We start from the raw sequence: 14,023 nt of genomic DNA, 5'->3' as shown, positions 1-14,023 counted from the left end.
TAGCCAAGGTTTTCCTGCTCATAAAATCCTGGCATAATAAATACACATACTTTGAATTACTTGTAGCATACTCCTAGACAACAATAATTTTGTTTAATAAAACCTTTCTTGTATTACATGGATTTTTATCTATCTATTGTAACTACGCCCATTAAAAGCAGGAAAAGCTACCCACACCGGTGCACAGGAACAGCTCTCATTTATTTGTAAAAGCAGATCTTGGAATAAAAAATTCCTCACATTTTCTTTCTTACCTGATGGACAGTGTTTGGTCCAGTTTTCTTCCACTTCTTTAAAGCCATGATAAAGTGGGACAGACGTTCGTCTGCTACTGTCCTGGGATCCACTCACCCAGCCAATGGGTGGTGTCAGCAAATTATATTGCACCTAAGTTAAAAACAAACAAACAAACAAACAAACAACAAACCACCCATGACATCCTTGTCATTAAGGGGTAGGGGGAAGCCCTGGACCCTATCTGGCTTTTATCCTGGAGTGAGGACTTTAAATCAGTGTTCAGGCTTCCAAAAACTGAAAAAGCCACATGCAAAACACTAGCATCCCATTGATGAGAACAGTGCTGAAAATCTCAATAGTGAAAAGCTAAAGCAAAGATATGACAGCCAAGGTATTTGTGAAATGATGCCCAAATACCCAAATATCAAGATCTTGAAAGATAAGGCATTCACCCTGTCCTTATCAGGATTTATTAGGACGCTCATTACACAAGGGATTTACACTCAAACTGAACCTGCTGCTAGGATTCAGCAACCATGCACTGTAACTCTAAAGGTGAGTAACAACATCAAAACTGATTGACTCACAAGGGCACAAAGACACCAGAACCCACCAAATGGTTGCACTAGATGATCTTCAAGGTCTTTTCCAACCTAGATGATTCCGTGATTGCCTGTTACAGATTTCTGCTGAGTGACCAATTCAATATCTAGAACATGACTTAAAATCTTACCTGTTCAAATAGGTACACGGGGGCCTTGGAATACTGATGGAGCAGGTAGTCAAACACCAAGAGGAGACGTGCCACGATAAGCGGCACAGAACACTGCTGGGTATCCATGTTCACTGTCAGCTCCACAATCGTCTGGATACAGAGCATCATGATAGATCTGCGGCCCCTCTCAGAGAAATTGTGAAAAATAAGCAGCAGCAGCTGGAGATGTTCAACATTCAGATCTTCTGTGTCACTGGGAAGAGTCCCCTGCAAGGCGTTTTGCTTCAGTGTGCCCACAAACCTGACAATAAGAGAGGAATTTTATAAAGTTTACTTTTCTCCTTGCTTATATCCCTAAAATCTGTTTAACTAGAGGCTAAAGAAACATTTTCATAACTATATTTTCTGCTTTCTAATACTGGCAATTTCACGAACTATTCACTACAGTATTGAAATGAAACTATGCAAAGAGCAAAACCTAGATAAATTCAATTAGCACTAAATACAGTTGATGGAAAAAATGAATAATCATTCGAAGAGAGAAAGGGACATGCAAACGTGTTCCAACCGGAAAGGCTGTCCATTATAAAGTCAGCTAAACCCTATCAGAGATTTTGCATTCAGAAAATGGCACAGAGAGGAAAAATCTTGGCACCATCATAACAGAATGTACCAGCAACCTGCTGAAATAAGACATTTCTCTTCCCTTTTTAAAACCAGCTTTGCTGTAATTAATTCAGTCTCCACCCACTTAAATCCTGATTCTAGGGTTTATTTACTATGCATTAGGTGAAGGACTCCAGCAACACAGAAGACTGACCCTCTGCTCCTCCAAGCACCACACACCATCACTACTCAGAGAACACACACACACTTGTTACACTCGTGCCAGAGAATTTTCACTCGATAGAAAATCAGAGGTAAGCGATGACTGACTTTCAGCTTAACATAAAATTACCTCACCTTTCCCAAACTTTAAGGCATTCTGGAACGTCAGGATCTCCCTGGGCAGTGGCTTTATGCTGCCAAAGCAGAAGAAGTCGTGAGAGCACCGACAAACTTTGAGGATGGATGTAGAGAGGCCATGGACCTTCAGAAAAAGGTGCGACTCCCAGCTGCTGAAGAAGTGTGTTCTGGAACGAAACAGAGACTTGTTGAAAGAGGCGAGTCCTGTCTGATGCTTTAATTAAAAGCACGATCTGAACATCCAGATGACAAACAGCAGAGCTCTCAGCGCTCGTAAGGGTTCACACAGCAGTATCTCTCCTATCTCAAATATATGGCATAGCTACTGAGAGACCCTTACGCTGTCACCTCACCACCTAAAACACAACAAATTTTCAACTTCAACGCCAATGGAGAAAAACGCCATTAATGAGCTCGACTTATTTACTGCAATATCACTGCAGGAGAGATCATGCTACTGTGTTCAGTATGTAAGAATTTGGAAGATCCCTTTGATCACAGGAATGCTTGCTTCTTTTCAAATATAGTAAAAAGCAGATAATCTGAAAAGTCCGACTGCTTTTAAAAAATATTATTTTAAATATAGTAGAAAACAGTCAGCAAAAAGTATAAGGATTGAATTCAGTGATCAGTAAGCAGATTTACAACCCCTACTTAGAGTGTTAAGTCAGGTCAGCCCATGACCTAGCAAAGAAACCTAGAGGCTACAAAGTTAGCACATGAAAGCAAAAGGATTAATTTGATTCTCTCCTGAGAGAATTCCAAGGCCTTTTGGCATCAGTCCTGACAGCAAAAAAAATCTGCAGGAATGCCTCTTGATAAATGCATGGATAGAGGCAACTCTCCAAAACAAAACAGACAAATTAATTTCCTTTTCAGCTATCATCATCTTCAAAGTTCAGCGGATTAATCTGAACTCTAGACATGAAGTTTATACCGCACAGGATGTTTTGTACTGGATGACTGCAAAGGTCATCCAACTCACTGGATCCAAAATACTCCAAGCTCTGCCTGCAAAAGATTATAGTCTAGAGCCAAATGGAATCCATCCACACACTACTGTAGGTGTGGAGAATCCGTGTAGAGACATTAAAAGACATCAACACTTCTTCATTTTATTTATACATTTAATCAGAGACTTACCTGCAAGGCAGGAGACTGAAGATCCGAGGTCACCAAGGAATGGTTGAACTGATACAGTGCAGCAGCAAATTCCTCATCCGACGTGCCTGTAAGACAGTGCACAAGCCATTTACTACTGTTGCTCTCCCATATTTAAGATTTTCTCATGAAGCTAAGAAAACATACACTTATAAATTCTACAGTCTGTGTTCTCTAACAGAGAGTTCTGATTACTCACCCTTCAGCCCGTCCTTATCCACCTCTTTGATGATGCTAGCCAGTGTAGCCATGTGCTGCTCCGAGAGAGACACACTCAGGTAGTTGCGAATGAAGTTATTCCTGGAGTTCAGCATAGATGAAGTGATAAAGTTCAAAATGTTTGAAGCTAGGCTCAAAAACTGAAAAGACAAGAGAAACATGCTATAGAAACAACAAAAGCAGAGGGCCTATGAGACAACGTTAAAAAACCCCTAAACCACTGGCAAAATAACTCAAGGCCCCTAACTCCACTCCCAGCCGTGGAATTCAGGTTTACTCATCACAATCCAGCTCACTGCACTCCGGGTGCTGTATCAGGACCAATTTTACAGTTCTCTGAAAACGTTGCAAGTCTCTAACTTCTCAACTGCAGTATTTATTTCTGTCTTTACCCAATGGAGTTGGAGCTAAAAGCATTCTATCAGCAAGTCATTTCACTTATAGTTCTGCCCCCATTCTCCCTCTCCCTCTGTAACCCAAATAGATACTATCCTCAGTCTTTGCTTCCCTGACACTAACATTCCAACTGACAGCAGAGTAGAGAAAATGTCTTTCTTCAAAGCCAAGACACTCACTGATTCTCCATCAGCAACGTACTTAAAATACCTGACATTTATCATGCTGTCTGCCAATGTAGCTAGCCACTGGCAAGTAAACCATGCTATAGCACACCAGTTACTTAAGCCTGAAGTCCTTCCCCTACCAGTTCTGGATCTTTGCGGCTGGCCAGGATGTTCCCATTCTCTCCAGCAGTCTGTTTGTTAGGGCTTTTCACCCTAGGTGAGCTCTCCAAAGGGGGTGGTGGAGGCGGGGGTGGTGGGGCCACTTTCTCTTTGCTTGGAGAGATTGTCTCTTCAAACCATTGCCCAAGGATTGGTTCACTGTCATCATCTAACACAGGAGGCAGGAAAAACAAAAGCATAATGTTATAAGCAACTATCTTATGCAAACTACTCAGCTTAGAAAAGGCCTGAAAAAGTTTCAGTGAGCACAGTTAAGGCATCTGCTATCTTCATTTTTCCTTTCCAAATCACAAGGCTAAGCACTTCTACAGCACTCCAGCAGGAATTTACAAGAAGAAATTATTTCCACTCTCCTCTTAAGCAAATACTGCCAAATCCCAGCCGCTCCGGCTTTAGTTTACATAAAAGAGTACAGTCAGCATTACTTCTGCCAAATAGATCTTACAAACTGTTTCATATTTTCAGCATTACATGGCATTCCAATCCAAGAAGGCAACAGCCCAGTGGCCAGGTTTCCACTAAATCTGAAAGACAGCGTAAAATCCTGACTTAAGTTGCTTGCTGCAAACTCTATTACCTTGGCTGCTGTCCTCCTCAGTGCTGCTAAAATCATCCTCATAGTAAGTATTAGAATCAGTGGAGGCACTTGCGTCACTGCTCATGGAGCCCTTCCTCTGACGCTGCAAGACACAAGCCTTAGAAGAACAGCAGAACAAGTTAAATTTTAGGACTATGAAAGCTGAGAATTTAAAACCAAGAGAAACTTCCTTGAATTTTCTTCTAGAAAATTTGTCTCAACTAATTTCATTAACAGTTTTTCAAGGCTTCCCCCCCTTATGCTGCATTAAAAATTACAGAAAATGGCTGAAAACAAATTATGCCAAGCTTGTAAGCAACACTTCAAGTAAGAGCTCCAACATAAAAGCATCTGTTCTCAATACAGTCTTTTCATCTTCTCACTAAACTCACAAATACCACTGAGCTTACAGAAAAATTTTATTAGAAAAAAAATTTTATTAGAAAAAGTTTGTCAAATTTTATTAGAAAAAGTTTGTCAAATTTTATTAGAAAAAGTTTGTCAAATTAATGGTCTCTGAAAAGAGGAAAGAGAGAGGCCCTGGTTGACAGCTTCTGAAAGAAGAATTCTAGCATAGCCACAGTTTGTAAAGTGAGAATTTTCCACGTGGATGACACTTAGCAGGAGCGGTTCAGCTACAGAAGCTCTCTAGCTGTATGCCAGTTCCTACCTTTCTGTAGGAAGTAGAGAGCAAAGTCAGCAGCAAATTAGTGAGTGGTACAGAATCTATCAGCCGCTGAATTCTCTGGATGGATGTGCTCTGAGCCATGATATCCAGCACTGCTGGCGGGCCATCACTCTCCCAGCCCTGGAGGGTGACATTGAAAAGAGAATATATAAAGTGTGTTTCAGTGGAGAAGGCAAAACGTTTCACAAGAATGTACAATGCTACCTACACACCTTGTGCAGTGCCTCCACTTGCAGATCTTGAAAGAGCGAGGACAGCAATTTGATAGCATGATTTGCTAGCACCACTGACAGAACACCAAACCCTTGGTGCCTACAGAAACATGAAAAATACAATGTAATTTCAAAGGGAAAACAAAGAAATATATGTATATTAAACTGAGTGAAGTGACTGCTTTGCTAAACTGAAGGAGACACCTTCTTTTCAAGAATCAAGACTTGAATTACACATGTGGATAATGTTTCAAGAGCCCAAGAAGACTCCACAGTAGTTGCTTGCTGGGCACAGTTAGATACAGGGACAGTGACTGCTGCAGTGGGGTATTTACATACCCTTTCCCAGGTCCTAGTTTGGGAGACCCAACGCCCTCCTTAGTACGAGCAATAATGTCTCTGACGCGAAGAGCAGCCAATGGATCTTTCTCCTTTCCCTTATCAGCCAAGGCCGTGGGGCTGAGGTTCAAGATGAGGAAGAGGCTGTTTAGCAAACACCAAGCCCCCAGCAGCTGGAAGTTCTGATAATGCTATCATGCCAAAGTGAAAAAAAACAAACACAAAAAAGCACCAAAAAGACAAAATGGCGTCAATTCAAATGACAAAATACACCAGCACAAAAACAGTGAAAAAAAGCTTCCTGAAGCACAAATCTTACCTCACCCCCTGCACGGCGTGAATTGCTGATGGCTTGTCCAATCATTTCATAGATTTCAAGCTGCAAATGAATCCCAAACCATGGTAACGTTTTAAGTGCTCCGCTGGGCAATAATAAACCACCACACACACTTGTACTTAACACTTAAAATCAAACCCCTAATACTTAAAACCTCAAGTATTTTGCCCTCTATAATTAGCCATCCCATTAGTTCCTTTATCAGCAAGACTAATGACTAAAACCAAGAGATACCTATTGCAATGCAAATAAATACAAATTCTATGCACTTCACTTGCCAAGAATGAAAACAACCAACACTCTCTCATCTACTTACACATTTCTGTACAATAGTAGCAGCATCATTTTCATAATCTTCTTCTTTGGAACTTGTTGACCCAGTTCGTACCTGTTGAGTGCTACCCACATGTAGGATGGCCATACAAGTTGCCACACTCACACCTGATTGAAAACAAATGAAGGTAACAGTCTTATTAAGAGCCAATCTGGACTCAGTGTTCCTACTTAGCACACTAAAACAAGTGGTATCAAACATGCTTGTAAACATGATGGAGCTGGGAATACTCAATATTACAGCTGACAGATTAAAAAAAAAAAAAAAAAATCTTTCTGAAGTACCCCCTAAAGAGTGAAGTTTTGTCCTACAGAAATCATGAGAACAATTAAAACAGGAAATGTTTTACCATGTAATTCAAAACCATTTTTAAGACGATCTTCACACTCAACTGCTGTTTCTTTTTAAAATCTTACCCATACCAATTAACAATCAGGATTCTGGTGTAGTTAAACCACTCGTGGGAAACAAGGTTGATTTGGGAGCATAACCAATTAAGATGAAGCCATAAGCACTGCAAAAATACATTATGCTCTGAACATTAAAAAAAAAAAGTGCAGAAATTACAGACTATTAAGATGTTGAGTCACTCAGTCTTTCCCTTAGATATTGACAAGAACATTTGCAGAATGCAAGAGCAACCTAAAGCTCCACAGAAAATACAGGAAATCCATTCACCTGCATAGAGACAGCTGAGAGCAAGAACAGTCACATCTTGGAGACGTGTGGGTGTCAGGGGCTCCAACACAGGCAGAGACAGAGTATCCAGTGCCATGGTCACATCTATTACCAGCGAATGAAATCTACAGGAACACCACATGTCAAGGTCCAGCAATGCAGTACACACACCAGACAGCTCACAGGAGCAGCACAGTAACTGATGTTGCACAGTTATTTTCTCTCAAACCGTGTACCCAGCATCTACCAAAGCAGAGCAGTGACAGACTCTTACCCGTTGCGAACAGCAGTGGCATCTGCCACTGTGGCTGGCATAATAAAAAATGAGTTGGCTGATACTGCATCCTGAAATCGATTTATGTATCGCAAAAAGTATGGGAGGTTCAGGCACACTCGCAGCAGTTTTTCAGAGCCACCTACCAAACAAAACCAGCGGAGTTAGTTTTACTGTTCCATGGGAGAGCTTCTAAGCAAAACAGGTCTAACGGTCGTCAATAATTGACTTAATTATTCTTTGTGATGAGAAAATATTGTCACGGATGAGGCAAAAAGACTCTTTTACAACACATAAACCAGATGGTGAAATTTTCAGCCAGTACTTGTAACAGGTGCCACAAAGCTCTGTGTGCATGTTACGTGGCACACCAAGTCTAATCCACACCTGCTCAATAATCTATCCCATAAGCTATTTTATATTATCCACCTTATTTACTCCCCAAAAGACGGTGACTGCATACAAATATACTGAGCTCATTTCCTCTGCAATGAAGAAAACTACATTACAGCCACAACCTCCTGGTAACATCAGCATGCAACAGAGCAAATCCTTTAGGTTGTAAACCTAAAGGTTGTTTCCTCCCGTTCGGAGCTGTAAAGTGTAACACTGGAGTGACACCTGCTCTAGCACTTTTTTTTCCCCTGATGCTAGAAAGCTCATTCTCACCAAGTTCTTGCAGGCTGGCTACGTTTTGAGCAATGAATATGCTTTTTGTCTTTGCCGCAGAGGTTTGATCTGTGGAAGCTTGATCCTCGCTCTCTCCTTCCACCTAAAAGCAAGCACATACTAAATATATTATGGGAGCATTAAAAATACACGGTGCTGCAGTAAGTCTCTACACAGGAGCAGCTTGCATCAGCAGCAGAACTCCAAAGAGCTATGAATATCACTGAACATTAGCTTCCACGAGGCAACAAAACTATTGCCAATACAATGCAAACAGTATTTTGTTGTTTGCCGTTCATCAACATGCAAGAAGGATTTAAATACTTAAGAAAGGTTTTCTTTACACACGTATATTAAACAACTACCACTTACTGCCCTCTGTCCTTCCCTGCACCAATGCTATTAAAGCAAAAATTCAGAAGCTTCTATTCTAGGGCTGTTTGTTTACCTGCGTCTCTGGCGTGGCAGATGGTGATGACGAGACTCTAGGGTTAAAGACTGATGTCAGCTGATTGAGGAAGTTCATCTGCACTTCCTTCTGTTTTAGTTCTGGGCTCACCGGGGAGGCCAGCTCCTTCTGGTCCTCTACTGCAAGGCAAACGGCAAAATATCATTTCATACATCAAAACCGTTGTGTTTTCTATACCTAACTCAAGCGCTGCAGGGATATAACCATCAATTAAACCACCTACCATCAGAGAGGGTTTTGACAGTCTGAGGCAGCTTGGCTGATTTCATCATTGCTGTGAAGGTAATAATTTCAGTTCGATCCAGGCGGCTGCAGCCCGTGCACAGCCCCTTTATCAGTAGAATGAGGTGCTTCTACAACGAAAAAGACATCAAGTACAATTTAAACTCTCCCAATTCCAGTTACTCCTCAGTACCATTTATTCTAAGCAGCTGCATTAAGAGTACAGCAACTCCAGCTAGCAAAGCTACTGCAAATCTCAGATCTACTCTGATCTCATACTAAAAACTGTGGTAGTTTACTAATTGCAGTTAATTCAGGTCACTAACATTGTCCCCTGTGCTTGTTATGGAAAAGCATCTGGAAAAGCTCACTCACCTATGACACACTAAGGCTTAAAGCAGGTCCTATCAAAGCTACACTTCTCACGTGCCTTTCCTCTCTGAAATAAGATTGAAGCTTTCCCAGAAGACTAAAGTACAACTGAGGAAGAATCCATCTTTAAAAACTCAGCAACAGGTTTGATCCAGGTTGTTACATAAAACCAAATCAAGAAATTGCAGAGAATTAACTAAGTCTTCAGGTCACCTTTATTTCAGCTTGCTCACAAGCTGACATTCTGAGTAAACAATGCAGAGGGAAGATTCAGCAGGTATCAGCCTCCACCTAAGTGGTACACCTTAAATATTTCAAGAACTTCATCAACATTGCTTTATGCAACGTCAGAGCAAATATTTTGGAATTAGAGGCCAAAGTCCATTTTCACACTCGGGCTTGCCTACATGGTCAAAATCTGTGCTCACCTGTGAAACAGCACACGCTTCATCTGGGTTCTCAAGACGCAGCAGTGAGAATTCAATCAAGACTTTACAAGCAGCTGCCACTGATTGCAATTGGTTTCTTGGTACTGAAAAAAGCAGATGCTCGTACTCAGTAAAAGTCTTAAAATAATTCAGTGTAAGATGTTCTTAGTCCTTTCAATAAAACAGAGCTATGCAACACGCACGCATACCCGATCTATCACGCCTAACACACAGATGCAATATAAATTCAGTCTCATTAAGATGTAACCCAAGAAATGGCAGTAGAGCAAGGATAATACCTTCTACCCAGACAGGGTAATCTAGACAGATAAAATGGCTTCTCTGGTAAGATTATTTAATACCGACAGATGCACTGAAGAACACAAAACAAGTTGAGCAAACCCACTTTTTTTCTGAAATTGCCAAATTCTGTCAGTCAAAATCATATAAAATATTTTCAGTCACTATGTTTTGATCATTAATTTCAACACAGAAACATAACTGCTAAAGAATAATCTAAAAATCCTGAAAATGGATTTAAACACTTCATTGAACAAAAAATTATTTTCCCTAAATGAAGTGAGGCCAATGAATAAACAATCAAAACATCAACACTGTCCAGTACTTGGTGGCCAAATACTGTTCTCGACAAGTTTCCCTTTCCAACTGAATTGACATTCTGCCAGTATAAAAGCCAGCAACGCTGGCCTCACGCGCTCTGCCTTAGGATCTGATTCAGAAAGAGGGCTCAAAGCAAATACCAAAAGGACAACACAGTTCTAGTTTACTTTTACTATACCCTAGTCATAATACAAAAGCAAGAGAAGCAAAGGATGGGGAACACTTACTTAGACCACACACAGTAGTGATGTAATGTGTTGAAAGTGCAACGAAGGAAGAGTAAAAAGGCTCATATTGTTTGTCATGGTGCAGGATTTCAGATTCACTGCAATAGGAGAACAGGAGATGTCAGGTGCATACAGCACAACAGCGGTACCACACAGCTCTCAGAATATGTTATATTTATTAACAGACGTAAAACAGGATCATTAAAATCACACACTCTTTCCAAAACAAAAGTTTTGAAAGTAGAATCCTCTCCCTTGTGTCCCATCTCTCATGTCCTCAGGACTGAGTTCTCCATACTGCACAGATCACAGCACTGCTACCCACATAAGAAATTCAAGAAAATAATTCCAATGTTGCAAATGCTTCTCCTTTATACCGTCAACAAGACAGCCTCTTTAACAATCACTTTCCTAGTCAAAGGTTCATTAACCTTTAAATTATTCTAAACTCAGCTGCCCATAAAGTTTGGACTGTTTGTTCTGCTAACACTAGGCAGGACCTGCCAGGACTGGAACACAGGCATTCCCTTTCTGTCAAGGCACAGAGTCAACTGGGGTTTATCCAATTCTGCAGAATAGAAGGTTCAAAACAGGCAACTGCACAATAACAATATACAACAGCAGCACCTGCAACAAGCCGGGGAGTAAAAAGTTTTGTCAGGTAACCCACAGCAGGGAAAAATGCATCCACTGTAACCAGCTTCTGGAGTAGAGACTTGCAGCTTCAGAGACCTGCATCATTTTGCCCCACAGATATCAACACAAAGCTCCGAGTGGGTGGAAATTTCATGCCAACTCAAGCCAAAAGTAAAAACTGTAAAGCAAAATATGCATTAACACCCTGAAAGTCAAGTCTCTGAGGTTTTTCGGCAAGGTTGGCTGGCCACAGAGCACAGCTATTCACACACAGAAATGACACGTTAAAGGCTGCTGCAGTGAAGTGTCACACCACATCCCATTTGCACAGAAACCCGAAGGCACCACCCCAAGAACAGAAAGAGCACTCTGCCTCCGTACCTAGTTCTGCCCTTGATTTTTCCTGCGTCAAAACTAAGGGATGCAGACACATGTCTACTAAATGCTTAATTTCTTCCATGTTTTCAGATGACAGAAACTTTTATTCCATGAAGCAAATGAGCAAATTAGAAGAACATTACATGACTGAACTTCAGTAGCTACTTTACCTCTCAAGACACCAACTTCACCTCTGGCAAGTGTTTATTTCTGGAGGGGAACTGGGGAGCAGGGGGGGATCAGTCTATTGTAGCATGCTACACCCAACTGAAATGATTTCTCAAATTTGGCAGTGACTCTTGCTGCTGCTAAGCATGGCAAAACAAACCCACATATCCCCTTCACCCACCCGCACACAACGCTGTCAGCTTTGGCAGGGTGGGAGGAGGAAGGGGACACCCCATTCCCTGCTGACCTGAGCAGCGCCCAACTTATGCCCAGTCACCTTCCCCTCCTCTATCCCACATCACCATTTCCAGTCATAACAGATGCGTCTGAAACAGAAGAAACTGTAGAATATATCATTTCATCTAGAAAAACGAACAGAAAGACTCAGCAGCTTTGATTTCCTAGTTCTGAGATTTTTTTTATTTAGTCTACCCAAAAAGCTGCATAGCAAAGCAGCCGTTCCAAAGTGAGAGGCTTTCCTTGAAGACACTCAGCAGCGTAACACGACCGAGTCTGAATGTCTCAGCAGGCTTCACCTCGCCATCTCCTGCCAGAAGTGCACTGACGGGGAACGAGCCCGGAGACTGAACATATAAAAAAGTTCATGCTCTCATATTTAGACACTAATTTTGCTCACCTACCTGTTTATGCCCAACTATAAATTAGCAGCAGCAGGTATATGCAATGTATTTTAAAAGAACAAATGAGAACAATTTGGGAATAACAGACTACAGGAGAAATTGGAAGCTCCTCAAGTATCGTTCTGCTCTATAGGTCTGGCTGTACAAGACAATACCCATAAGGCATAAGAACACAAAGGTGCAGAAACCAGAAGATGGGGAGTTTCGTGTGGATTGGACAATAAGAGGCTTGAGTTTTATTAAAACAAGTCGTAGACTTGTCATGGTAGTGAGAAGTGGAAGGCATCTGTCAACTTATCAACTCCTTGCAAATAAACATAAATAAAATATAACAGTTTAATCTGTGATATGCTAGATTGTTCTTTGGCATATATAATGAGATTTAATAATAACTTTCAACTATTTTACTGTGATTTATTGCTTAAATAACATTTGCTGACACCAAGTGAGAAGCCTCCGTGTCAACATCAAATCTAACACGTCAGCAGCAAATACCACCTCTTTTCTCAGTTCTGCTTCCAAACCTTAAACAGGCCCAAAATAGACCCTTTATGTAAGGCAGCGGGCGCAAAAGGAGCCTCTTCCTTGAAAAGGCACAGCAGCAGGTGCAGGAGTTCTCCCCCTGCTGAAAACCCTTCCCTGAACACCAGTCTCATTTGACTGTCACAGACTTTCTAAACTGTGTTCCACTTCAGCTGCATCTAAGTCAGCATTTCTATAACTTATGTCAAGTAAGAGGCCAAAATCTATCAATTCTTGCATATATCTGCTAACAGGGGAATTCCAGTAACTTGATGATGCTTAAACTTAAAAATTAAATACAAGAGTTATTAAGAAAAGGAGTTTGTTTATTTTGAAAAGAATAACGTTAGTAATTTTGCTGTCATTGCACCATGTTTATTTATCAGGAAATCCAGCCACTCTGCAGGTGGTATCAACCAACAGTCTCACTACAAGACCTAACCATTGTCTTCTAAAAATAAGTTGAAAAGAAAGTATTTTTGAACAGAAATCTAAAGATCGATTATTTGTTCGGCACAGAAGAGCGTGGTTTCAAATGCAAACAAGCTGTATTTTCTTTCTCCATGATTTGCCACGTGTTACATCAAGGCATGAAATAAAAGATACCGTCCTGCAAGACTCCACAGGCCTCGCACTCGCATTAAGTCCTACTGGGTCTGAAATGCAGGCAGCATCAGGCACACAACTCAAACCTCAGGGCAGTGCTATTCCGAGGCAGCAAACTGCTGTGTCAAGTGGAAAATGGAACCATCATTCTCACTAATGGAGGAAACAGACTTCTCCCAAGTCAAGTGTGTCCACTTAAGTGTTTCTGTGATATTCTTCTGCTGAAAAACTCCAGTAATGAACTTCAAGCACAGTGACAGCGAAGCTCCGCAAGGACAAGCAGAGCTGAAACGGACCCTAAAAAATTACCCTAAGAACTGCCCAAATCACATAAACGTCGAGTATATGCAGGTTTCTAGGTGAACCACTACTATATGTATATAAGCACAGAACACTAATTTGAAGCATCCACTGTTTGTACACTTTGCCATTCTATATTAAGCAAAATACCACAAGGCTTTACTTTATCATCTTCTCTAGCGTGGTGTTTATTTTTTATTTCCTAACAACTTACTGTGGTCAGCGTTTTACCTTTGTAACTGAGCATAATATTGTGGCATTTGTACCTAGTGTTCTAGACCATA

At 41.0% G+C, this 14,023-nt stretch overlaps 1 protein-coding gene across 2 annotated transcripts in view; it reads right to left on the bottom strand.

Annotated features, from left to right (window-relative positions):
- The window catches only part of UBR4 (ubiquitin protein ligase E3 component n-recognin 4), a 77,768-nt gene that overhangs the window by 62,825 nt on the left and 920 nt on the right, over positions 1-14,023 (bottom strand). For both annotated transcript variants that reach the window (XM_074924673.1, XM_074924674.1), the window contains exons 2-20: positions 10,489-10,586; positions 9,641-9,744; positions 8,842-8,971; positions 8,598-8,737; positions 8,150-8,252; positions 7,481-7,622; positions 7,207-7,331; positions 6,511-6,635; positions 6,177-6,236; positions 5,858-6,048; positions 5,519-5,618; positions 5,289-5,426; positions 4,619-4,736; positions 4,002-4,189; positions 3,279-3,438; positions 3,062-3,147; positions 1,916-2,085; positions 971-1,253; positions 255-387 (exon numbers count right to left, since the gene is read on the bottom strand). In XM_074924673.1, the coding sequence (XP_074780774.1) occupies positions 255-387; positions 971-1,253; positions 1,916-2,085; positions 3,062-3,147; positions 3,279-3,438; positions 4,002-4,189; positions 4,619-4,736; positions 5,289-5,426; positions 5,519-5,618; positions 5,858-6,048; positions 6,177-6,236; positions 6,511-6,635; positions 7,207-7,331; positions 7,481-7,622; positions 8,150-8,252; positions 8,598-8,737; positions 8,842-8,971; positions 9,641-9,744; positions 10,489-10,586 (2,594 nt within the window). The remainder of the gene's footprint in view (positions 1-254; positions 388-970; positions 1,254-1,915; positions 2,086-3,061; positions 3,148-3,278; positions 3,439-4,001; positions 4,190-4,618; positions 4,737-5,288; positions 5,427-5,518; positions 5,619-5,857; positions 6,049-6,176; positions 6,237-6,510; positions 6,636-7,206; positions 7,332-7,480; positions 7,623-8,149; positions 8,253-8,597; positions 8,738-8,841; positions 8,972-9,640; positions 9,745-10,488; positions 10,587-14,023) is intronic.

This window comes from Athene noctua, chromosome 22, assembly GCF_965140245.1.
Source record: "Athene noctua chromosome 22, bAthNoc1.hap1.1, whole genome shotgun sequence".
NCBI classification, from domain to species: domain Eukaryota; kingdom Metazoa; phylum Chordata; class Aves; order Strigiformes; family Strigidae; genus Athene; species Athene noctua.
Note: the sequence above shows the minus strand (reverse complement) of the source record. Positions and strands in the feature narration are given on the sequence as shown.